The 27,135-nt window shown below is 40.8% G+C and overlaps 1 protein-coding gene across 1 annotated transcript; it reads left to right on the top strand.

The window, feature by feature from the left end:
• Positions 1-1,265: 1,265 nt before the first annotated feature.
• Positions 1,266-26,864, top strand: si:ch211-67e16.11. The gene is made up of 8 exons (XM_040034121.1): positions 1,266-2,290; positions 2,580-2,852; positions 5,753-5,986; positions 12,037-12,207; positions 20,395-20,526; positions 20,940-21,106; positions 24,483-24,755; positions 24,833-26,864. The coding sequence occupies exons 1-8, from the start codon at positions 2,047-2,049 to the stop codon at positions 25,007-25,009; spliced, it is 1,671 nt and encodes a 556-aa protein (XP_039890055.1). The 5' UTR covers positions 1,266-2,046; the 3' UTR covers positions 25,010-26,864.
• The last annotated feature ends 271 nt before the right edge of the window (positions 26,865-27,135 follow it).

Raw genomic sequence — 27,135 nt, 5'->3', positions numbered from 1 at the left:
AACTGTTGCTAAGGGAATCTGGTTCAGATCTTAGTGGGCACACGGGAACGAAAGAAACATTTATTTTCTTCGACACCAAACAGATTACATGAATCTACTGAAATCCTTTGCGTAACAATTCCTAAATTAAACTTTATTTTAATCTCTCCCAGTTTCCTTTTAGGTGTTTTCTTTCAAATAAATAAATAAATAAAATAAATTCACCATATATTGTGTTCTAACATGATACTAACACAGCAAAGTAACGAGAGGTAGGGTGTCAAACGAAGGTGCTATCTCCCCCACTCTCCAAACTTTTCACTATCTTCAACTCCATCGACCAGATCAACATCCCAGAAAGTGACTTGATGCTATAAAAAGTGTTCCTGTATTTTCTAACACTTTATTTTGGCAGATGTGTGCTGTCCAAGAACCACCGGGTAGCGACTGCCACAGTGCCGTCTTGCTTGCTTGCAGTTCAGAATTATAATCAACATAAATCAGTTGAAAAGTTAACAGATAAGGAAAGAAAGCATCATGTAGCCTTGGGTCTTTATAGCTTTCGCCAGCAGAGGGATGACTAGAGTCCGTGTAGATTCTGCCTCTTCCAGTTCTTACTCCTCTCACTTCTTTAACTCCCTCAAGTACAAATCTTTGCTTTTTTCATTATCTTTCGCTTCTTTATTCCTTCCTCTGTCCCTTTTCTTTTCCTTCTCTCATTACCTCCTTGTATTCTCCTTCTTGACTGTCCATCACGTTCCCTCTCCTCTCTCTCATTTCCTCTGTTTCCTGTTCTCTCTCTCGTCTTCCTCTACTCCTTCTCTCCTTATATATTCTTTTTAACCTTTCATATTTACCTTTGTTTTTTCACTCCTTTGACGTTTTCACTCTCTGTTTCATTCTCCCTTGCCTTCTTTTTCTTCCCTGCCCCATTCTTTTCCTTTCCCTGGACTGTCCCTTTCCTTGTTCTCCATGTTCTTTTCACGTCCTCCCTCTTTTCCTTTTCCTTCCTCTCCCCAGACTCCCTTCACCATCCCTTCTGTTTCCTCTGTTTTCTCACTTTCCTCCTTTATTTTCCTTTTTTACCATCGATCCTTTCACCTTTGTCTTGCATGTCACAGCTTGGAGACCGTGGTGTGTGCGTGTGTGTGTGCGTGTGTGTGTGTGTGTGTGTGTGTGTGTGTGTGTGTGTGTGTGTGAGTGTGTGTGTGTGTGTGTGTGAGTGTGTGTGTGTGTGAGTGTGTGTGTGTGTGTGTGTGTGAGTGTGTGTGTGTGTGTGTGTGTGAGTGTGTGTGAGTGTGTGTGTGTGTGTGTGTGTGTGTGAGTGTGTGTGTGTGTGAGAGAGAGAGAGAGATAAAAGGAGCAGGAGACCACAAGCTGACTGAAGCTGAGAAGCCAAGCAGTGAGTTTAGCAGCAGCAGGAATGCTTCTGTGAACAATGTGCAGGCAGACGGGACAGGAAGGAGAAATGAGAAGTAAGAACTGATGATGATCTCTCACCTACTAAACTATTTCTGAACCTGAGACTAATCTGGACCAGAGATGAATAAAGAAGAAAAAGACCCAAGAAAGAACAAGACTTTGGAGACTTTTGGATATTTTGGGATTTTTTCCTGCTGATATCAAGAAGAAAATAGGATTAAACAAGTGAAGAAGGTGTTTGATTGGAAGATCAGTCAGAAGATGTTGATGTCCACTTTATCCCCTCAGATGCAAAGAAAAGCAGAATGAAAGGAAGTCAGTCCACCTGTTAATGGATACGATGCTGTAGAGTAATATTTGTGTCTTAGTTTAAATAAAGTAAGAAGAAAAAGGCACAACTGAAGATATACAGAATTTGGTTTGTTTAAAAAAACTGTAGCTGAGATTTGAATAAATCAAACTGAGTAACAGAACAGAGGTTCTGATCTTGCATAGAGGAACAGTTCAATAACATAAAGTGGTCAGAGGAAAGATATGTGGATAGAAGAGAACAAAGACTAACAGGTTTGGAAAACCAAGAAAAAGAGATTTACACACAAAAAAACAGGAGAAAGGTAAACACTTGAAAAAACTGCAGGTGTGACAATGGTTTCTCTCAGAGCTTTCCTCCTCGTCCTCACTTTGCACACTACAGTTGTGGTCCCAGCAGCCAGCGTAACCCTGAGCAGGCTGGAGCGCTGGGTCCGCTCAGCCCTCCAGTCACTGCAGTGGAACCAGCTGGAGCGCTGCCGTCGCCTGTCCTCCCTCTCTGAGGCTGAATGCAGGCAGCACGCCCACCTGCCGCTGTCCTCGGTGGCTGTGTACGTGGCGGAGCCTCACAGTGTCGCAGGTAGCAGTACTCTCTTATTCTGTTATTCACAGTGTTCAGTGTGCTTCCTCTGAGCACACAGGTCTGGTGGATGTACACATATTTATTCCAAAGATGTCTTTAAACATCCATGACCATCAGGAGAATGTGCTTTCAAACAATTTTTCAGAACATACCTAATTTTACTCACAAGTTAACAAAGATTTGACCAGATGTTTACAGAGGTATCTTACTAAGCTATTACATATTATTAAGTATGCATGAAATAGCTGCATTGTAAAATCCGTTTTCCTGTTTCGCATCCCGGTAGGTCACTCTGACAAAGTTTTGGCCATCCTACCAGACTCCTCCGTCGGGATGTTGAGCTCCAAGCTACGGAGACGCTTCAGCGGCAGCCAGGTGCTGAATGGGATGCAGGGTCCCCACAGACACCAGCAGTCTCTCCCTCGCTCCATGGCCCACGATGCTGTGTTAGTGCTAGATCCAAGCCCTGGGGAGAACTTTGGACACCCAGTGGTCCTCTTCTATGTGGATGTGAATGTGACAAAGAAAAGATGCTCCCACTTAGATGGCATTTACCTGGGTGAGTCTCAAGACACCGACAGTTATCCAGTCCATGAACTTTAAGAGCTTACAGAGTGCCAATTTAAAAAAAATGTCACTGCTAGTTGATTTGATGACAAAACTCGTGTTGTGGATAAATCATACAGTTTATAGAAAACATAGCCCAGCCTTGGAAGTCAAGATTACGTGGATCTGTTTGCCAGCAGGAGGTAACTCCTCTGGATGCAAAAAGAAATCAAATTCTATAAGTTTTATTTGTTAGGATTAATTTTAACTTTGGTACAGGTCCGCTGGGAGAAGTGGTGGATGTAGGAAATGTTGCTGCAGTCACAGAGGAGGGAGGAGTAAAGGAGTTTCCCTGGATCACAAAATAAGATGTTTGGGACAGATTCACTGGGTGAGGCGAGTTACTGTAATGCTGCAGTTGTCAGATGATCGACTAACAATGTGCTTTAATTTATGTACAAAGATGCAGCCAGTTCAGTTCAGTAAAAACCAACACTCTGCCTAAATAATGTGAGAGAGTGGCTCAAACATCCTGAGGAGGGAGCATAATAATAATAATAATAATAATAAACTGTTTTACAGAGCATGAGGGACAAAGCTGCAGGCCTACTGAGCAAAATAATGCATTGATATATCCAGTCAGGTTTCAAGCATGTGTTTCTTTCTGGGCTGATGGAGGAATAATATGCTTTTGATTTAAGGGAAAACTCTTCTGATAGAAATCGCTGTGCACTGTGCAAAGGATTGTGAGGATTAGGACTCAGGTACAGCGAAAGATTTATCCAGTGGAGCGCCTCATTATTAAAAACTCTCCCACCCCACAAACCAGAAACCTGTGTGCAGCTACTGACCTGTACGATGTGTGGACCACGAGCAGTCCCAGTTGCTATGTTACTGCGCCACATGCATGTATGTATGCATGTATGCATGCACTGCTTTTTAGTTTTGACTCATGGAAGTCCAACCACACATCTCTGTAAGTACTGGTACCAGTCTATGTCTATGGTTTCTTAGTTGCAGATGTTGATTGTTTTACTGTCTGGTGTTCTTGGTTCCCATTAGGTTTTGAATCTTGATTCCAGTTTGTTTTCTATGAGCTCTTGTTGCTCCTCCTACACTACATTGCCAAAAGCATTCACTTGTTCACATGTACATGAGTAAGATAACATAAGATAAGATAAGATAAAACTTTATTAATCCCTCGGGTGGGTTCCTCTGGGAAATTCGGTTTCCAAAAGCACAGCACCTACAGAAGTTACAGAGTTACAGAATATTATATATATATATACACACACACACACACACACACACACACACACACACACACACACACACACACATATATAAATAAAGAGACATATATAAATAAAAATATACGAAGGGGATAAATAGAATAAATAGGAATAAAAATAAAAATACAAGTGAATTGCACATTTCAAGTATCAATATCACATTCTTAATCCACAGGATTAATATGTTGTCAGCACACCTTCAACTCTTCTGGGAAAGCTTTGCATAAGGCTTAGAAGTATTTTTGTTTTTATGAGACATTGATGTTGGATAAGAGGACCGGGCTCACAGTTTTCTGGCAACCACCAAACCAATGCATCGGCAGTGATTGAAACACCTGAATTTAGTGATTTGGATGGGTGGGTGAATGCTGTTAGCAATATAGTGTATGTCAAGTCAATAATCAGTAAATGCAGTTTCTGCTTTATTTGATAGTGATTTGATCTTGTATTGAGTTTTACTTCCTTGTCTTGTTGCTTTGATTAGTTTCAGCTGTGTTTCCTCATGCCTCAGTTTTCCTCAGGTTTTTCACAGGCCTGAAAAGGACAAATCAATCAATGATTGAGAAACTCCCCTAAAAAGGCTTCTTTGAACATGTGGTTCACCTGTACCATGCAGCCCAGCATGCAGGCTGCAACTAAGAAACATAGCTGGGAAAGGGGGGGACTGAAGGGTTTTTCCCCCAAAACCTCTTATTTGTGTTATTCTTCTGCCATAATGACATTTGACTTATAGCTCCATCACTTCTCCGTTCATCTTGAGAAGTGTGCAAAATTCTTTTTTTTATGCCTCTTCTGCAGGTACAGGTTGCAGGTAAGTTTAATACATGGCCTTATCATTCACAAGGAGACAGACCAATGTGAGGCGAACTTAAGAATTAGTTTCCATGCATCTGAAAAGCTCCACTTTAAGCAACAGCTTTATGGAACAGCAGGTCAAAAGGCAGAGTAGGAGAGTTTTTTAAAAGTGCGTTATTGCTGCACTACTGCTCCAAAGGGACGGCAAATAAAAGCTTTCTGTGATGTATGTGTTCCTGCATCTCTGATAAAAGCAGAGTATGTTCAAGTGCAGGTTTATGACCTCCCACTGTGAGAGGGGTTAAGGCCAAATGCTGAGCTATTCATGCATGCACACGCAGCACTGTGCCCCCTGCTGGGTCCCATAGGTAGATTTAGATGAGCATTTTCTTTAGAGAGAAACTTTCTTTTGACCTAATTTAACCAAATCAGGGCAGAAAGGAGAAAAGAGAGAAATGACAAAAAGAAAAGAAAATGGTAAAAGTAGAAGACAAAAAAAGAAGTAGAGAAGATAAACAGATGTGGAAGAAAAGCTATATACAGTTCACTTTTTTACTGGTTCCATAAAGATCTCTAAACCAATAGGGTCCAAGGTAATTCATGTCTCTCCCAGTTAGTGGTTTGGTGTGCATTAAAGATTAAGGGCTGTATTAAACATTTGCAGAACCTTACTCTACTTATAAAGCTAAGAAAAGGAGGCCAGGCTAACAAACTTTATCATTTATTTTTACTTTCACAGTGCTCAAATTTCCCTTTCACTCATCTACCCACTACAGGAAACTGACCCTAAACCTTCTCCTGCTGTCGTCTGCCTTTGTGTCTTCAGGTGATGAATGTTTGACGCTAGCTTTAAAGGGTCGCTGTGAGAACCAGCTGAAGCATCGTCACACCGGGGCAGAAAGGGTGATTGGTAATGGTCACATGACAGTTGGCACCATTAGCACCAGCGGTGGTAACCGTCTGCTCGAGCGTGCCATTGGAGGGCTCTGTGAGGTCCACTTCCTCCCACTGGTCGTTGGAGTCAGAGACAGTAACCGAACACAAAGACTCAGATGTGTTGGTAGGTACAGCAGGTCTGAAAAAAGCCCATCTCAGTCCTTGCAACCAGCCTACACTAACCAGTTAGAGGGCATACTGTTCCCTTTTTTTTTTTTACAGACAACTAATTAACAGCACTGTATTCAGAGTATTTGGAGTATTCGGAGTATATGTAATGACTCTGTGCTGAACTGAAATACATAATAACCACAGAAAGCCCACCAACTGACATAAATACACAAGTGTCTTAAATGGGAGTCTACTGTGTTTTGCACACTCCTGCAGCCAATTCGGTCGTTAAGTCTGACGTCACTAGCCGTGTCTGGACCTAAACTCCGCTGCAGGTCCATATATCAAACGATCACTATGGCATTACTGAGAGTTGAAAAACTGTCTAAAGTCTTTCATCTTTAATAAAATGATCAGCGTTCTGCTCTACCAGGTGTAACAATTGAGTTTAACATCCAGGCATCCATGAAAACGGAATTTATGACATTTAACGGAGTTAGAAGTTAGCAGGGAGTTAGCTCGCTAGCTTCTATCTAAATACAATATAGCATGTCCTGACTGCGGGGTTTTGGAAACAAATTAAAACGTACAGCTCTGTTATCACTTCCAACATAAATGAAGACAGAAAACTAAACAGCAGTGACGTTTGTAGGGTTACTGAAGTTTGGCTAGCTGGTATATAATGATGTGCTACGTGACCGCTAGCGACACAGCTATGTTAGCATAATATAAACAAGCTAACTTTTTTTCCACTGGATAAAAGTTAACGTGAGTGTTCTCGGTGGTCAGGAACAAATGTAATCGCATGGCAGGATGCTGTAAAAGGACCAAACTTCAGCCAGGAGAACAACTGAGATAATCCATCCACAATACGAGGTTAGTCATTCATATACTGCTGCATGGGCTGGGCTGTAGTTACATCCTAAGGTTTTAAAAACTGAGCTTAAATAAATGATTAGCGGTAATAAAAGCCGAGGGAGGTCAACAGTGATCACTGACTGTTTTAGGAGCTTTTTGAGATCAAATAGAAGAAAATACAAAACATTAAACATGTTAACAACACAAAAGCCATATTAAACGCAGACTACTTTAGGCCCGGAAGTAGGATTCGTCACGTCATCACTTAACGACCGGATTAGACGATCGCCCACATTTAAATAAAACATTGAAAAAAAATATGGTTAAGTGACTACAGCTACTTCTTCTGGCTGTCCTCTTTATGAGTTACCACACAGAGGATCATCTGCTTCCATCCCACCCTATCCTTAGCATCCTCCAGCTCTGCATATTCTCCTTCGCCATGTCATTGAACCTCGTGAGGTGGTTAGGCAGGAGCACAAAGTGGGAATTCTAAAAAATGGTGGTTTTTACTTACCCCAGAAAAATAGACAAAATGAATCAACAATATACATACTAAACACGGCCAAAGGAACAGAACTAAACTCAAGACAAAATAACAATTCAACATAACTCCAGACTAATTGCTCAACAAAATAAAACTGAACTAACACACAAGTAACACAAAGGACTTAAATACTGGCTGATCAGACCAGGTTGATGCATAAGGGGAACACAAATACCAACAAATTTAACATTAACAAAAGCCCCCAAAAGCAGCATTTAGTTTAATACTTACTTCAAATTAATGATACTCAGCAAATAAGCAACTTATAAGTAAAAGCAATTATGCAACATTTAAGATAATTATTCTTCCTCATGATAGAACTACACTTACTATCACCCAGTCAGCACTTCCTGTGTGTAACAGTGCTGCATTCCAGAGCATATCTTTTGCCCTTCATGACGCCAGCAGCCCTGAGCAGCGACATGAATCCCTGCCAGCACCGGTAAAACAGAGAAAAAGAATTTAATAAAGATGATTGTATCAAAGCTAACTAAATGTGTGCACTACAAATAGAACTCATTTATTTCAACAAAATTGAATAAACATAAATAAAGTGTCGAAAAAAGAACGGTGTCACAATATTTGTGTATATGAAATTAAGTTTACTCCTATTTACTCCTAAGGGTAAGGATCCCTCACAATGCAGCTCCTACAGACCGGTGAGCCTCTTAAATTGTGATTACAAAATTCTCAGCTCTTAGCTAATAGAATCGATCTTATACTGCCAAAAGTTATCAATCCTGATCAAACTGGCTTTATACCAGGGCAACAGTCATTTTATAATATGCACCGCCTACTTAATATCCTGTACGCAACAGAGCCAAAAGAGAAGTCAGAAATAATAATTTCTCTTGATGCAGAAAAGGCCTTCGACCGTGTAGAATGGCCATATGTTCATGCGGTCCTAAATGAATTTGAATTTGGCCCATTGTTTCAAAAATGGATTAAAATACTGTATTCTTCTCTGGTTGCGGCAGTGAGGACAAACAATGTAACTTCTGACTTCTTTCAGCTTAGTAGAGGCTGCACGCAAGGCTGTAGTTTATCTCCCTATCTTTTCAACTTAGTAATCGAACCTTTAGCTATGGCTCTTAGGGAGGACAATCAGGTTGCTGGAATCTCTAGGAGCGGGACAATGCACAAAGTATCATTGTGTGCAGATGACTTATTGCTGTATATATCTAATCCAACGGCATCAATCCCTAAACTGCTCAAGGTATTAGATCACTTCAGACGCATATCTGGATGCAAATTGAACTATTCGAAAAGCCCACTGTTCCCTATTAATAACAGAGAGCAAGATTTCTCTGCCTTCCCCTTTAAGTTAGAAAAAGAAATGTTTAAATATTTGGGAATAAATATAACCCGCACAATGATGGAGTTGCAGATTCATAATTTTGACACTTTGTTAGAACAAACATCACAAGATTTTAAAAAATGGGCAACATTTCCAATCTCATTAGCAGGCAGAATAAATCTAGTTAAAATGGCGGTCTTACCAAAACGTCTCTATGTTTTCCAAATGGTTCCTGTTTTCATAACCAAATCAATTTTCAAAGATTTAAACAGATCAATAGCAACATTTATTTGGAAAAATTCAAATCCCAGAATGGAAAAAACATATTTGGAAGTACCAAAAGAGGCTGGTGGGCTAGGGTTGCCACTACTGGGCGGCTAATATCACCAAATTATTGCACTGGAAATATGTTTATGAGAACAGCGAGGGTGAGGCTTGGGTAAAAATGGAACTGATGTCTAATCCACTTCCCCTCCTAACCTCATCCCTAGCTCTAAATCAAAAACAGAAAATAACAAATCCAGTTGTAGGAACATCTGTTAGAATATGGCTTCATTTCAGAAGGCGCTTCTGTTTGCAACAGGTTAGTAATTTTTTCCCTGTTGCTTTTAATCCCTTTTTTTTGCCATCCATTTCAGAGAAAGCATTCCAAATTTGGCACAATAATGGTTTGAAGTTTTTTTACAATTTATTTTCAGGAGAAACTTTTAACACCTTTGATGCTTTGATGAGAGATTACAATATACCAACCTCACATATGTTTAGATACCTGCAAATACGAAGTTTTGCAAAAACATTGTTTCCTTCATTCTCCTACTTACCTCCTAAAAATCAAGTGGATACTCTTTTGGAAATAGATCCTTTTGGCAAAAGGAGAATCTCCATCATATACAAACTGATGCAGAGCTTAAGGCCTATTACTTGGGAAAAAACTAAAAATAATTGGGAAAAAGACATTGGGGTGGATTGATCTGATGATGACGTACCTCCTCCCTTTGCATTCGCAATGGTTTAATTCAGTTTAAAATTCTTCATCGTCTTCATTATACAAGAGAGAGGCTTTCAAAATTTTTCCCAGAAGCCGATCTTGCCTGTCCCAGGTGTGGACATAATCCAGCAAATGAGGGTCACATGATGTGGTCTTGTCCTAACCTGGATAATTACTGGGGAAATATATTTAAAGTATTATCTCACATCAGTGCGCAAAATTTAGTGCTTGATTTCCACATTGGCATTTTTGGAGTTATGCCACCTCAATACGAAATTAGTAAATCTCAGGGAAATGCCATAGCATTTGCTACATTGCTTGCCTGTAGACTCATTCCACTGGAAGTCTGATAAGGCTCCTTCATACATACAATGGTTAAAGGAGGTGCTTTTCTTTTTACCACTGGAAAAACTTAGATACAAAAAACAAAAATTCTCTGCGACTTGGAACCCATTTATTGACCATATAAAAACGTATTTTCCAGATGTGTGACGTACATTTTTTGTTTGTTTTGTTTTGTTTCTCTTTACATGAGCCTCGGGTGGGGAGGGAGGGGGGTTTCTTTTTTCCCCTTAACTTTGTGCTTTATTGTTTATGTATAATCGCAACATTTTCATTTTGTATTGTGACCATGATTTGTGTAAAGCGATTAAATTTAAAAAGTAAAAAAAAACCCAAAACGTTTACTCCTATTGAATAAAAGTGTTGGTGTACGGGGTTACGAGCTGCAGAGTTGTGCAGCTGCAGGTGCGGCTTCGACACACACTTCAAGGATGCTAGGATAGCGAGAGAGATAGTTGGAAGCTGTGCAGTGTTTTCCAGGGATGTGCTGATCTTTGAACTGGAATGGCTGCATGGCTTGAACCAGTGAATAATTTCCCCATTTGAGTTCTTCAGCCTGTTCAGCCACTGCAATGCTTTATGGTCAGTCTGAAAGATGAACTCCCTCCCCAGCAAGTAGTACTTTAAGGAGTCTAGTGCCACACTTGATAGTGGCATAGTGCTCTGGCCGGGACACACTTTGCTGGATTGATTGTGAGGACAGCAAGCTGCAAGCGGTCCAGGACCAAATTCAGATGTTCCACGTGTGACTCCAAGGCACCGCTGTACATGACAATTTACATTGCAAGCCAGACATTGTGGTTGTGTTGGTCACTCTGGCACGAACAGCACACCCAAGCTGATCCCACAAGTGTTCAGTGGGGTTTAGGTCGGCACTGCAGTTAAGGCATTCCATCCTCTTTTCTCCAAAGTTCTGGAGGCAGTGCCTGATAAACCCCGCTCTGAGGGGGTGCGTTGTCATCTTGGAGGGCAGAGTTTGGCCCCAGACTCTGGAGACACAGGATTGCCACTGGCTGCAGAATCTCAATGTCTCTCAGCATCGAGCTTACCTCCAGTGATGACAAGCCTTGTTTTCCCATGGAGGGAGATGCTGCCTTATACTAATACATCACACAAGCTCTACCAAAAACTGTTCCCCTATCAGTTCAGCAAACAGCATTATGTTCTCCACATCTTCTCCACACTTTGACCCTGCGATGTCTTCGGCAGAATCTTGACTCGTTGCTGAACGTAACATTTCTCCACATGTTCTGGTTCTACTGCACATGATGTCAAACTGTAGTCATGGCAGCCCTGTGAGAGCGGAGTTCTTTACGGTCCAGAGAGCTGTCTGCCATATCATCCTGAAAACCTGGACTGCAAATCTGTACAAGGATCCCTATGGCCTTTGGTTCCCAAGTCCTAGTGGGGTGAGGAAATGGTCTTGTTGTGGTGTATCCTTTTTGGGACACCCTCTTCATGGCCCATCTTTGACATCCCCAATTATTAACTTAGAACTGGCCAATTTGGAGACGGTACTATGACTCGCGCCAAATAATGGTGCAGCTTGGTTTTACAGAAAACCAGCTTGAACTTGCCCTATCGTGTGGGTCCATCCAGATCATTAACAATTTTGTGCTAAGTTTATATGAAAATCCAAATGACTGGGATTTATAGTAAATCTAAAAAAACAAACATATGCTAATAATCACTGTATCTTTGAAGATGTTTGTGCAAAGTTTCATTCACATGCCAAATGTGCAATTAAGTATTTTTGTATTGTTGGTGAGTGTAGAAGGATACCAACACTAATTTGACATGTCTAGCGATATATCAGTCCAAAGTCTTTCATTAAAGTAGTCTTTTAAGACAAACACCTGTTTGATGCTTGCTCAATCATCCAGGTAAGGAAATCCCAGAAGGTTTATTCTGTTCATCTGAACGTAGTGTTTTCAGTGCAAGTGACGTTTCTCCCACTGAAAACGTGACGTCCTTCTGGGACAAGGACCTTTTCTGTGTCTTTTCTGTGATACTTTCCTTTTCCCTGGACAGATCACACAGACTTTGCAGCATGTCCTCTGCTGCTGCCCGTGAACTCGCCTAGTTTGCCCGTCTCAAGCTGTGAGCTGAATAAAAACACGAGACGCTGCCATCAGCAGCCTCTGGGCACTCACCTCTCCTGTCGCCTCTACCAGACCTGTGACCATGCTGTCCTCATTTCAGGTACGCTGTTTTTATGTCTATGTAACGGTCTCATGAAATAAACCTTGACAGCAAATTTTAGTAGTATGCAAGTAAATTAGTATTAGTACAGGGAGTGCAGAATTATTAGGCAAATTAGTATTTTGTCCACATCATCCTCTTCATGCATGTTGTCTTACTCCAAGCTGTATAGGCTCGAAAGCCTACTACCAATTAAGCAAATTAGGTGATGTGCATCGCTGTAATGAGAAGGGGTGTGGTCTAATGACATTGTTACGTCTGGTTCGGTTTGGGTAAAAAGGAAAAACAAGCCGAGTCCGTGTAAGGTGTCAAAAATAGTGATTTTATTACACACTTTTGCGCAGAAAGTGCGGGGAAAACAGTCTTGCATCAACAATCTCCCAAAAGTGGACAGCTCCCCATCCTTATATAACCCATGATGACATCACACAGTTAGACCTTACTGGAAATGATAACAGTCTCCCCATAGTCCAAAGTTCTCCTTATACAAACATCAGATGATACTTTAGAGAAAATCAAGTGTGTGTGACATGTCATGTTGTGCAGTTCTGTGAGTCCAACTAGAGAATGTCCTGACACGACCTCCCTGTGTAAATAAGTGTGTATCGAACGTGCGTGTTTACATAACTCTCTATGTGCATGTTCTGATGTAGGCCTGCAAATGAATTAGAACAAGGTCCTGCTGGACCCTCCAGTTTGGACGGTGAATGCCATTTGAGACTTGATTACAAATGATGATAATATGCATACATGAATCTTTACTCAGATTACCATAGATATAAAACAAAGATTATACTGTCATCAGATTCAACAATGATAAATGATTAATCCATAATAGGTCTGATTATAAAATGTCACCATAAAATACAAAATAAAATATCTCTTTTCCACAACATCAACACCCTATATCAGGTGTGCATAATTATTAGGCAACGTCCTTTCCTTTGGCAAAATGGGTCAAAAGAAGGACTTGACAGGCTCAGAAAAGTCAAAAATAGTGAGATATCGTGCAGAGGGATGCAGCAGTCTCAAAATTGCAAAGCTTCTGAAGCGTGATCATCGAACAATCAAGCGTTTCATTCAAAATAGTCAAGAGGGTGGCAAGAAGCGTGTGGAAAAACCAAGGCGCAAAATAACTGCCCATGAACTGAGAAAAGTCAAGCGTGCAGCTGCCAAGATGCCACTTGCCACCAGTTTGGCCATATTTCAGAGCTGCAACATCACTGGAGTGCCCAAAAGCACAAGGTGTGCAATACTCAGAGACATGGCCAAGGTAAGAAAGGCTGAAAGACCACCACCACTGAACAAGACACACAAGCTGAAACGTCAAAACTGGGCCAAGAAATATCTCAAGACTGGTTTTTCTAAGGTTTTATGGACTGATGAAATGAGAGTGAGTCTTGATGGGCCAGATGGATGGGCCCGTGGCTGGATTGGTAAAGGGCAGAGAGCTCCAGTCCGACTCAGACGCCAGCAAGGTGGAGGTGGAGTACTGGTTTGGGCTGGTATCATCAAAGATGAGCTTGTGGGGCCTTTTCGGGTTGAGGATGGAGTCAAGCTCAACTCCCAGTCCTACTGCCAGTTTCTGGAAGACACCTTCTTCAAGCAGTGGTACAGGAAGAAGTCTGCATCCTTCAAGAAAAACATGATTTTCATGCAGGACAATGCTCCATCACACGCGTCCAAGTACTCCACAGCGTGGCTGGCAAGAAAGGGTATAAAAGAAGAAAAACTAATGACATGGCCTCCTTGTTCACCTGATTTGAACCCCATTGAGAACCTGTGGTCCATCATCAAATGTGAGATTTACAAGGAGGGAAAACAGTACACCTCTCTGAACAGTGTCTGGGAGGCTGTGGTTGCTGCTGCACGCAATGTTGATGGTGAACAGATCAAAACACTGACAGAATCCATGGATGGCAGGCTTTTGAGTGTCCTTGCAAAGAAAGGTGGCTATATTGGTCACTGATTTGTTTTTGTTTTGTTTTTGAATGTCAGAAATGTATATTTGTGAATGTGGAGATGTTATATTGGTTTCACTGGTAAAAATAAATAATTGAAATGGGTATATATTTGTTTTTTGTTAAGTTGCCTAATAATTATGCACAGTAATAGTCACCTGCACACACAGATATCCCCCTAAAATAGCTAAAACTAAAAACAAACTAAAAACTACTTCCAAAAACATTCAGCTTTGATATTAATGAGTTTTTTGGGTTCATTGAGAACATGGTTGTTGTTCAATAATAAAATTATTCCTCAAAAATACAACTTGCCTAATAATTCTGCACTCCCTGTATATTGCTACAGTTACATGCCAATTACATCGACAAGGTCCCGGGTTCAAGTCCCGTCTGTGGCCTTTCTATGAGGAGTTTGCATATTCTCTCCGGGTACTTAAGGTTCCTCCCACACTCCAAAGACATGCATGGGCATTTCCAAACTGACCACAGGTGTGAATTATGTCTCTGTGTTAGCCCTGCTTATTGGCCAGCTGTCCAGGGTGTAACTGTTTGACAGGTAGGGTAGGTTTCCCCTGTCCTGTGACCTTGGACACATGGTTAGTAAATGGACTGCTTGTTATACAGCCCTATACAGCATGTCACATTCACCCATTCACACACATTCATACAAGCACTTGTTTCTACCTAACATTTACAGACAACAATAGCATCGTGAGGAGCTCTGTGTTATCGCTTAGTGTTTGCCGGTAGGGGTGGGTTTTTATAATCGATTTATCGATTAAAATCGATTCTGGCTTGGATAACGTAAAATCGATTCATTAAAATCCTGAATCGATTTTTTAATATTAATTTATTTTGCCTGAAATGCCAGAATCTCAGGTGAAAGATCACAAAATTTCAACAACCACCAAACAGCTAAGACAGTAAATGAGAGCAGGTACACGGCTTCTGCACAAAGACGTAAACACACAGCGCGGACCCGCGGATCAGAATCAGTGAGATGTCGCCTTTCTCAGCTGACGGTCGGGGCTGAAAGCCGATAGCTCGCTGATTCTGATCCGCGGGTCCGCGCTGTGTGTTTACGCCCTTTTTGCGCTGATCATATGGCTGTTAGTTTTATCTCTCTCCAAACAATATTGACCGAACCAGCAGCAAAAGAAGATCCAAACTACGCTTCACATAAACATCGTCATGAATTCCCTCTGACTTTTGCTGACTTTACAGGATAAAAATCACACTTCATGCACAGCTCTCTCTCTCTCTCTTTTCTGCATTATTCGCTTGCTTGTTACACAAGTCTACCGTTGTTTACAGCGCTGTCGGCCGACGTTTTTTTTCCCCTTTTACTTACTTCCGAAAAGTAAACCTAATTTCTGCCGTTCAATATTGAACAAATTTAAACTTTTTAAAATTAAGCAAAATGCAAAACGCTTAGCCGTGTCTCTAATAAAACCGCTGTAACTTCAGAGGTAATGTTCATATGTTGATTAATGGTTTTCTTTCGTTTTTGATGTACTGCAGATTATTTTTATAAAATCCCAGGCCAGGAAAATCACCTTCATGTTTTTCTGTGTTTTATCTTCAGCTACTTTGACACAAAGGCCTCTGCTGTGATGCTCACACCTTTGATAAAGTCTTGCATGTGTCAGCTTCCTTTTTATAGATACAAAAATATGTAAATGTACTGATCTGAATTATAATATTTCTGACTGTCAAAATTTCCCAGATTCAAATCGAATCGAATCGAATCGAATCGTGGATCGAATCGATTTGGGACCTTGTGAATCGATTCTAGAAATCAGTGACGATACCCAGCCCTATTTGCCGGTCTTGTTTATTTCCTTACCTTATACAAATTCCTCTTGGTCTTATTTCATGCGGTTAGTTCTGTAGTCCTGTTCCAAAAATCTGTGGTTAGTGCTGTTGCCTCACAGCAAGAAGGGCCTGGGTTCAAATCCACAATCTGGCTGGTTTGCAGTGTGTAATTAAAGTTATTGGTGATTCTTAATTACCCATGAATGTAAGTGCAAATGGTTGCTTGTCTCTATGAAATAATCAAACCCCCATATTGGTTCATTAAGCAAAAGAAGCAGTAATAGAGATCGACAGACCACCTGACTTTCGCGCATTGCATTGTGGGTACAAGTGGCAACAAAATCAAAACACTGCATCAAGCATTTCCAGCACCGATAATCATATTTCTGCGGTTTTAATCCCTACTTGCATTTTATTTGCCCCAAAAACAGTGATGTACAAAACGACGGAGAACACGGCAGCTCCGTACGAAGACAGACGTGATGAAAAGAGTACGAGGAAAAAATCAAAGGAGTGAAAGGGTCAGACCCACACGAGCATAGAGTGGAGTAAGGACGTTAGCCTGCTGCCCAACTTTCATCACGCGCATATTTATTATCATATGGTCCTAAGTGTGAGTGCATACACTCACAACATGTTTAGTAACTTCAGATCCCTGCAACAAGCCCAGGTCCAGTTTACCTTGGTGATTTGGACGATTCCATCTCACAACTGTTGTTACAGGCCAACGCATCTATTTGTCGTTTCAGGTTGTAGTATTACACAACATTGTGTAACACAACATTTTCAGATCTCAGAAAAAAACGAGTGTTTCGTAATTCATTCAATTATTGTCTTTATTTATAACTGGCATTATTGTTTCATTCTATTATAGAATCTTACAGGAAAGAGGCAAAATTGTAAAAATCCACCGTGCTTTAGTCGCTGCTTTGGTGAAAAACAAATCAACAATGCAACAACAACAACAACAAAAAACATTGCAAAACAACATACTGAAACAGTTATTCATCACTTGATTGCTTCAGTACAACACTTGGGCACGTATATGCGGACGTTTCATGGCTGTTTTGAACTCGCTCTCTCTCTTAACTGATCAAATGGCTCGGTAGCAGCTTTAAACTCGGTATGACCCAGGTTGGTAGAGGGGCCCAGTCTGGATCACATTCCAGCATTTTGTTGGCTGGTTTTTCTACAAAGCACAACCAACATTAGCCCGCAAAGCCACAGTGAACAAAGCAGCATAGCAACGAATTCAATTCAAATCAATATAAGACTTACTTGTAACCTACATCAACAATTATGTTATGATAAATTACGTAATAACTACAACAGAAGACTGACCTTTGTGGGAATGCTTGGAGCAGACTAACATGTGAGCTGGAGTATTCTGGGACGTTATATTTGGTCTTTGAATGGCTGCAATCCACACTGTTAAAAAAAACATCCTAAAACAACGGTAATATTCCGGCAGCTGGGGCGCCAAAATACGACCGTGAAATAACAGAAAATAACTCCCGCATAAAAATACGGTTATTTCCAGTAATGAAAATACAATTAGTTGCGCTAATTTGACATGGGATCTCGCCTTTTTCAAGTGCCGCTAAACATTAAATCAGGAACATGTTAATGTGATTAAACAATGAAATCATCTATAAATAGGGGAAAAAACATCTTAAAACAACGGTAATATTCTGGCAGCTGGGGCGCCAAAATGCGACCGTAAAATAACAGAAAATAACTGTCCCATAAAAATACGGTCATTTTCAGTAATGAAAATAGAGTTTGTTGCGCTAATTTGACATGGGATTCTGCCTTTTCCAAGTGCTTTTAGACATTAAATTAGGAACATTTTTACGTGATCAAACAATGAAACTACCTATAAACAAGGTCACTGAATGTGGAAATATGAATCATAATACGTTAATGTACAGAAATATACAGTTAACAGTTTGTTTGAATAACAATTGATTGCATGCCCTGGGACAGAGGCGAGGCTGCCATATCGCACCATCGGCCCCTTTGGCCATCACCAGTAGGCGGCAGGTGAAGAGTCTTGACCACGGACACAACGACGAAGAGTGTCCGAGCTGGGGCGCGAACCGGCAATCTTCGGATTACAAGGCGAACTGCCAACTCTTGAGCCACGAACGACCTAACTAGCAATGATAATAATACTTATGTGATGTAACACAAGCTTATAGGGATCATGTTATATACTTTTCCATGGCATTACATTTGAATTCGATCTTTCAAATAACGGACAGATATTTGTGAGATCATGATACATTTGTGAATGTGTTTTAACAATCTAAATATGCATATGTACAGACAGATACATTTAATAATCATGACAATTATGTTGTATTACATTACAGTGATGTAACGTTAATTTACATTCAAAATGTGAACTCAAAGTCTATTTACGTAACTTTAATGCTATTCTAGAAGAACAGAACATTACTGTGAAATGCAGTAAAATACCTTCATATTGGGGTTTTTTCCTACAGTCGCAGCGTTACCCGCGACCTTGTTGTTAGTTCACATTCATTAGCCGATGCTTAGCGTCATGTTATTTATATTAATTGCAATTCCTACCTCTACATTTCTTTTTCAAAATATATAATTAGCACAGCGTGTCCATGCAATGCTTCACACTGTGGCATGCAGAGAAATCTTAACAAGAAAGCTCACAGAGAGAGATTGAGCTTGTTATTTAACCCCAAGCTGTTAGGGGGAGCTCTTTATTAAAACACTTGCCGTGCTACAATGTGCCTCAAGGTTCAACAACAGCACAACAGAAGTCACTCATGGTACAGCACTCTCTCTACAAAACAACAACTGTCAGTGACGCTGCACCACGGCGTAAACACAACATTCAAGATAACAGTTAAAAGTAACGTAACCATAAACAATAGAACAAGAACATCTAAACAGCAGCACATGTCCCAAGGCATGATGGGAGACATTTCTGGATGTATTTTTACGATCTAAATATGCATATGTACAACAAAATATATTTAACAAACAAGTAAATTGTGTTTTATTACATTTACAGTGATGTTATGTTATTTTACATTGGACGTGTCAGATCACAGTCTACTTATGTAAATGTAATGATATTCTAGAAAAACAGTACGCAACTGTAAAATACACAGTAAAATAATTTGACATTACTATTTTTTGGAACAGTGCAGGCCATCCGTCCCCTCTTTGTTACTTCGGAAACACGGCTTAAACAATTTCTCTTCCACGACGGAATCCGATAAAAACCGATCTCTTTACCCGTCGGCTTCCCGTGGCTGTCATGCGACCGGCTATTGCAGTTAATAATACAACAGCTTCTTGCCATTCTTTGTGTTTCTTTTTATCGCTGTGACTGTTTTCATGTGAAAGCCTGCGTGCGCTAGTACCGCTGGCCACTCGTACCTACAATCCTTTGTGGTTTTACCCCAGAATGACGTCACATTTTCAGTCTCTATTGCCTTGATTAACAAAGTAGTTGTTTAAACAACAAGATTTTATTGTGTTTTCCAGAAGTTTTTAACTTGTGTAGAATGAATTAAAACAAATTTCACTTTACATACTTCAATAACTCACTTCAAGTCAATGTAAGTATACTACGTTGATCCAACATAATCTGATCACATTAAACCACCAAATGCCAAATGTGTTGGTTTGACATGGTCAAAAATGAGTTATTGTACTTGGTTAAATCACGTGGAAAAAGGTGCCAAGATTAAATTGTGTTCATCCAACAGTAGATTTTTTTGAGTGTAGGTTCATCCTGGGTTATGAAATGGGATTAATGTTCAAGCTCCTTCTGCTTATGATGGTAGTTTTACTTTCCTTCTGTTTATGAATTTCTTATGTGTGCTTGAAGTTCCATGTTGGTTTTAGTTGATGATACGTTTGTTATTCATCTTTGGTATTCCCATTCAGTTCCTCCCATCTGGTGTAATTCCCACCTAGTGGGAGGAGTCTCTTCTTGGTAAACGGGAGTTCTTCCTTCTCACTGCTGCCAAGTGTTCGTAGATGACACTGTGATCACCGGGATTCTCTCTGTAATGCTGTAGGCTCTTTACTTCACAATATGAAACTCTTTCCAATAAAATGCAAACTGTTCCTTATTGCTAACCATAGCTGTCAGTAAAGTTTAGTAGTAAATAAATAAGTTAGTATGGTGACATGTCAGCTCTATATAGCCATATAGTTGTTTAGTACACCTCCTTATGTGATGGAGAATAATTTAGCTTTTGGTCAAAAATGCAGCTCCCATAATGTTGATCATTATGTTTTAGTATTAATGATTGGTCTACGGTTCGAGTCTTTAAGAACTGAATGCAAGTCAGAGTACAGTGATGTGTGTGTGTGTGTGTGTGTGTGTGTGTGTGTGTGTGTGTGTGTGTAGGTGGCTGGCAGCAACTGGTGATGTTCCAGCATCATGTTCAGAATCTTCAGCGGTTCTACAAAATGCTGCAGAACAACGGCTTCCATAAGGATCACATTAAGACCTTCTTCGGCAGCAGTGGACAGCTTCCTGGTAGGAACACTGGTGGAGTTTTTACTCTTTACTTTCAAAATGTCCACTACATTTATTTGATATCTTTATTTGCCAAGTATAGAAACAAATTAAAAATAGGTTCTTGTTCACTGGCTGCAGAACTGTTTTGATATGTTGCTCTGATAAATTCTGAATAATCACACTAATTTGTATTATTTAATTACAAACACTTCCTCCTTTTAATTTTTATAAAGTTATATATATACTTTCACTGTAGCTTATTCTCTTCTTTCAACATCATGTCTGTTGAGTTTTGTTAACAACAATCTTTCTAAAATTCAGCAACGTAGGCTGATGATAAAAGCCGAATATTATAGGACGTTGACGCACCGACTGTTTGTTAAAATGTGTGTCTGTACCTGACCCCTCTCTGCGGTCTCCTCCCTTTGCAGAGGATGTAGAGGGCGCATACTCTGCAACAGAGAAATCGGTGATCCGTAACCACGTGTCGTACGTCTGCAGGAAGCAGCACTGTGCCGACATGTTGGTTCTGTACCTGAACTCACCAACGTGCAAGGATGGCACCATGTTACTGTGGGATGCCAACCTTAATGGCATTGTAAGAGGGTACACCACCACACACACGCACACACACACACGCACACAAAGAAAACTACACTAGAATAAATTAAGTAAACATAAAGGTAAAACTTGGTAGTGGCACTCAATCAAACATGAAAAAAACAAAACAAATGTGCGTGGCCACAGATTATATTATATATTATAACAATTCACTGTGACGTCACAGGTTTGAAGTCTTTTGCTGTCTACAACGACCGCACTAGAGTGGCAGTTATCGGGTAACACCTGCTAGCTTGGGTAGTACGCTACATCCAAGTTTAAGGGTATAATGTACAAACACACAAATCAGCTAATTAGTGCTACATAAAAGACTTGTCTAATACCAAAGTGTCACTCACTGACACTCAAACACAATCTGGATAAATTAGCTTATTTTCTATTTTAATGACTATATTAAAAATGTTTTAAAAGGCAACAACAGCACCAGCACAATCCAGGGATCAATTCAATGTAATTTATATAGCAGCAAAGCACAGCAAGTCACCTCAAGGTGCTTAATATTGTGTAATGGGGAAGGCTTTAGGACCCAGGGGACTCAATGGAGGGCATAAAAGAGGGCGTAGTAACAGGTGCTGATGATTCCCACTGACAAGCGGCTGTGAGTAATGGATGCGTGAGTAGGTGAAGAGCCGAGAAGTTTAATCGCCTACGACGCAAACTGTGGTTTTAAACCTCTATAGATGAGGTTCAAGGTATAGGCTGTTTGTCTTTTAGTGTCCTTTCTTAAATTTTGTTGAAATGTATTTGATGTTTATTATAATTTATGTTTTAGTAGTGATTTCTGTGGAAAAAAAGGCCAAGACAAATCAGGTGTGCAGCAAATACAGTTGCCTACTCGAGGTATGTTAATTTAATATATCTGACATTAAAAAAAGGGAAAAAAAAGTCTATTATGCATTATAATTTAACTTGTATTGTATTCCCTCCTGTAGGGCAGGCTGCACATGCGAACTTGTCACTGTTTTTTTTCCTCCTTCTCTGTATGGTTGTGTTTTTTTTTGGTTTTAGCAGGTCACCGTTTTTAATTATTTTTGTTGTTTTATTTTGGGTTTTGTTTATTTTTATTGGGTTGGTGCAATACTAAGCGGGCAACGTGCAATCCCTGAGTGGGGCTCATACCTCGGGGGAATGAGGATTTTTTAGTGGTGCTCTGTGTGTGGATTTGCCGTGATTAAGGTTTATTAAGAGTGCTTTTGTATTACCACCGTCTATTGCCTGAACTAGCACTTAGTGCATGCTATAAGTGTTCGGTTGGGCCTTTTTATGTTTGAGGTGGATTTGTCTCTTTTAGAGTGACGAGCACCTGGGACCGCCAAGGAGGAACAAACCCTCAGGTGATAGCTTCGTTGCTGGCAAGGTTGCACCGCTACTATTTTTTTGTTGTAGCGATGTTTTAGGTTTTTTTTTTTTTTCTTTTTCTCAAAACTTTGGTGTCTTGTCATGTTAATAAATTGTTGAACATCTTTTACTGATATTGACCCTCTTGTCCTGTTTATTCTGGATTCGATCCTGTGAGAGTTTTTTTTGGTCTGAAAGTTCGTACTAGTCATAAGAGAGGCCCACAGTGGTTACTTGGTGGCTTATACCACGCTACAATTGTAAGGTAAAAGGGGACGAGAGAACACTGGGTGCATCATGGGAAGCCCCGAGCACGCTGTTTATTTATCCTGTAAAGCTGGACAACATTGGAGTTTGTAGCGATTTACTTTTAGAGCCAAACTCAAGTGTCAACAGAGAAACTACACTGGATGGTCCTCTTCACACACTGAGGTTAATTATGGAGTTCCACAGGGTTCAGTGCTAGGACCAATTCTGTTTACATTATACATGCTTCCCTTAGGCAGCATCATTAGAAGACATAGCATACATTTACACTGCTATGCTGATGACACCCAGCTCTATCTGTCCATGAAGCCAGATAACACACACCAATTAGTTAAACTGCAGGAATGTCTTAAAGACATAAAGACCTGGATGGCCGCTAACTTTCTGCTTCTTAATTCAGATCAAACTGAGGTTATTGTACTCGGCCCTGAAAAGCTTAGAAATATGGTATCTAACCAGATTCTTACTCTGGATGGCATTACCTTGGCCTCCAGTAACGCTGTGAGGAACCTTGGAGTCATTTTTGACCAGGACATGTCCTTCAACGCACATATTAAACAAATATGTAAGACTGCGTTCTTCCATTTGTGCAACATCTCTAAAGTTAGAAATATCCTGTCTCAGAGTGACGCTGAAAAACTAGTTCATGCATTTATTACTTCCAGGCTGGACGACTGTAATTCATTATTATCAGGAAGTCCTAAAAACTCCCTGAAAAGCCTTCAGCTAATCCAAAATGCTGCAGCAAGAGTCCTGACAGGGACTAGAAAGAGAGAGCAGGTTTCTCCTGTTTTGGCTTCCTGTTAAATCCAGAATTCAAAATCCTGCTCCTCACATACAAGGTCTTAAATAATCAGGCCCCATCTTATCTTAATGACCTTGTAGTACCATATCACCCTATTAGAGCACTTCGCTCTCGCTCTGCAGGCCTACTTGTTGTTCCTAGAGTATTTAAAAGTAGAATGGGAGGCAGAGCCTTCAGTTTTCAGGCCCCTCTTCTGTGGAACCAGCTTCCAGTTTGGATTCAGGAGACAGACACTATCTCTACTTTCAAGATTAGGCTTCAAACTTTCCTTTTTGCTAAAGCATATAGTTAGGGCTGGACCAGGTGACCCTGAATCCTCACTTAGTTATGCTGCAATAGACGTAGGCTGCCGGGGATTCCCATGATGCATTGAGTTTTTCCTTTCCAGTCACCTTTCTCACTCACTATGTGTTAACAGACCTCTCTGCATTGAATCATATCTGTTATTAATCTCTGTCTCTCTTCCACAGCATGTCTTTATCCTGTCTTCCTTCTCTCACCCCAACCAATCACAGCAGATGGCCCCGCCCCTCCCTGAGCCTGGTTCTGCTGGAGGTTTCTTCCTGTTAAAAGGGAGTTTTTCCTTCCCACTGTCGCCAAAGTGCTTGCTCATAGGGGGTCATATGATTGTTGGGTTTTTCTCTGTATCTATGAAGCGCCTTGAGGCGACTTTTGTTGTGATTTGGTGCTATATAAATAAAATTGAATTGAATTGATGGACTGGAGAAAGTTAAACCTATGGTGCAAGAGGCCAGCCAAAAAGTGAACATGGTACATGGTAAACAGTAGATGCTGATGTGGTCCTTTCTTCTTTCCTACTGCTGGCACTTGACTGCTTTTCTTTCCTGATTGTCTCACATCTGTTTCCTTGTAATCTATCTGTCCCTGTTTGCCTTCACACACTTCCATTTCTGATTCTCTCTGCCTCCCTTTCTTTTTCCAGGCAGATCTAAAAGAGCGCTACTCAGTCAATGAGCTGTTGGCCGACCTGGCCGGCTGCAGGGCAACTCGTGTCCTGCTGTTTGTGGATCAGAGCTACAGCGGTGTCCTATCCAAGCGGCTGCAAGGCTCTCAGAAACACCTCAATGTGGTTCTAATCCAGAACCCGGCCAGGCAGACTTATGCCCACCTGAACCACAGGTTGAGTCCAGGCTGGGAGGACAGAAGCTGGTCCTTAATCAGTCCTGCCACCTGCTTGCTGGACCACCTGGGAAAGGTGACCTTTTAGATGAATCTTTGTTTCAGTGTTTACTCCTCTGAATACTTTTCTAATCTCCTCTCATGATGTGTCAGGATGCTGGGATGTTTGGCCTTCTGGACCCATGGGCGGGTCTTTTAAACGTGACCTTGGCTGGTGCCCCGTGCAATGCCACACCACCTCTAACAGATAGCGAGATGCAGCGAGAGTACCAGGGCTGCCAGAATCTGCCGACTGCGCTTTGGCACCAGAAACTCAGAAGGGCAAACTAAAAGCAGAGCATGGAGACGCACTGGGAGACTTGAGAGAGGATGAATTATGGACACACACACACACAGAAGTTTGCAATCCAAAACTACAATTTTGTTGCTGTGTGTGTGTGTGTGTGAGTGTGTGTGCATTGACCAACGAACATGGTGGACACTGCTGTGTGTGTGTGCCGTCTATGTCCTAGCTCTGAACTTGGACAGTAACCATGAAGATGACAGCTCATCCCAACGGGATTGTCCTGAACTCCGTGTTACCAGTGTGTGTGCTTGTTTGTATGCGTGTGTGTGTTTGTGAGTTCAGCAAGAGGACAGACGCTCTCAGAGACCAGCTGATGCTCTGGCCATTGTTGGAGTGTGGGACGGTGTGTACGCCGTATCTCCTGGGCACTTAAATGTTTTAGATCCAATCATCCCTCTCTATTTTTGTCTGTCCTGTATTTATTCTCATTTTCCTTCTGTTTGCATTTTCCACTCGCCATGGACTTCTTTCTGCTAGTGTATCGATCGCTCTTAGTCTCCTTCCTTCCTCTGCAGCACTTTTCTTCTTGCTTTCACTCTATAAGGAGGATTCTCATGTAAAGTCAGCAAACCTGTTAACCTGTTTTGACCATATTTGTATATCACTGTATTCGCTTCTATACATGCAGGGTTTGTGTTTCAGTGACAAGTGATATTAGATTAATAGAGGATGCTGAACAGTGAGTCTTTCTCCGGTCAAGGAAATTCATTCAGCACCCTTTTAATTGTCTGTAAGTCAGCAGCAACTGCAGCATGGAGCTACAGCAGATGTTTAATGTTCATAAAACATCTAATTATACGTCTTTATTGAAACAAAGCAACTTTGATCATTTAGGTATTTTTCTTCAGAGAGGACACAGTTTTAGCATTATATTCCTTTGATGGCGCTCATTTCCAAATGATAACTACACATTAGGAGTGTAAAACAACAACACAAGTACAAGATTTTAGCCGACTGTCAAGATGTTGCTGCTCACTTCAGGCAAAATTCCTAATGATTATTTTACATCTTAAAGTGTATCTGTTTTCACAATAGATGTCAGTATTGTCTCTATAACATGAAAATGTGTCAGGAAAAAAAATTACCTCATGAAAAGTCCTGGGCTACAGCGTCACAGGACGTCCATGTTCTTCAGTCCCCCTTTGAAGCTGGTAGTCCAGACAGCGCTCCACATTTTACAGTGACAGCAGGTGACAGCAGGTGATAGCTATCACTGTGGGTGAAAAGCAGATGTTATATATGACTGAGCCCATGAACTCAGCAGCAGAGCATTCAGAGAGATCAGGTCAGAAACTGTTTCCTCGTAGACTTTTGTGGAATCAGATTTTTATTTTTCAGCAATAGCGATCAACATCTCAACATCTGGGTTTTTAGGCATCACATTTCATTTTTCAGACCCAATTAATCTTTTTTACTGTCTATGGCCTAAATGTCTCCCTAATGGCTGAAAAAAAGATGCATTCATTGCTTCCACCTTTACCACAAAGCTGAGATGGCAACTCTTAAATGTACACCTATTAACAGCTAGAGCACATCTTTGAGGTTCTTCTTGTACACTTTGTGTTTGAACGCAGTCATGCACTCGTGCAATAGATAGGAATGCACCATTCCACGTTTCTTCCCAGTTCCGATACATTGCTGGTGTCTCGTCTTTAGGTATTTGCTGTGTAAAATTAATAAACTGTATTCTTTGCTCTGAGTGACTGAGAATCGATCTTTTTTTGTGTAAGGCAGCATTTGCCTGGCATGAAAAATATTTCTTTCCTAAGTCTGGAAATTAAACTGTAGGAACACTAACATTAACTGGTATTTATTAGAAATAAAATGAAAGCTTTGATTTGGGTCCTACGTTCTCCTCTCTCTGTGAATACACCTCCTCAGACACATCGTGCGGCCAAAAATATTTTTTGAGCACTAAGAATCAGGAGACTCGCTGACAGTCAAGAAATAGAGATCTGTTCGCAGCAATCATGATTAAGAGATGAAGCACTGAGACTGCCCTTCCTGCTACACAGACTGGCTATGGCATTTTAATAAGGGTGTGTGAGTGTGTCACAGAAAAACATGCATTGAACTGACAGACCATGTTCTGAATTCCACTTTTCTGTGA

The sequence above is a fragment of the Simochromis diagramma genome, unplaced genomic scaffold (genome assembly GCF_900408965.1).
Source record: "Simochromis diagramma unplaced genomic scaffold, fSimDia1.1 OVJJ01000176.1, whole genome shotgun sequence".
NCBI lineage: Eukaryota > Metazoa > Chordata > Actinopteri > Cichliformes > Cichlidae > Simochromis > Simochromis diagramma.
This window is presented reverse-complemented; position numbering and strand designations above follow the sequence as displayed.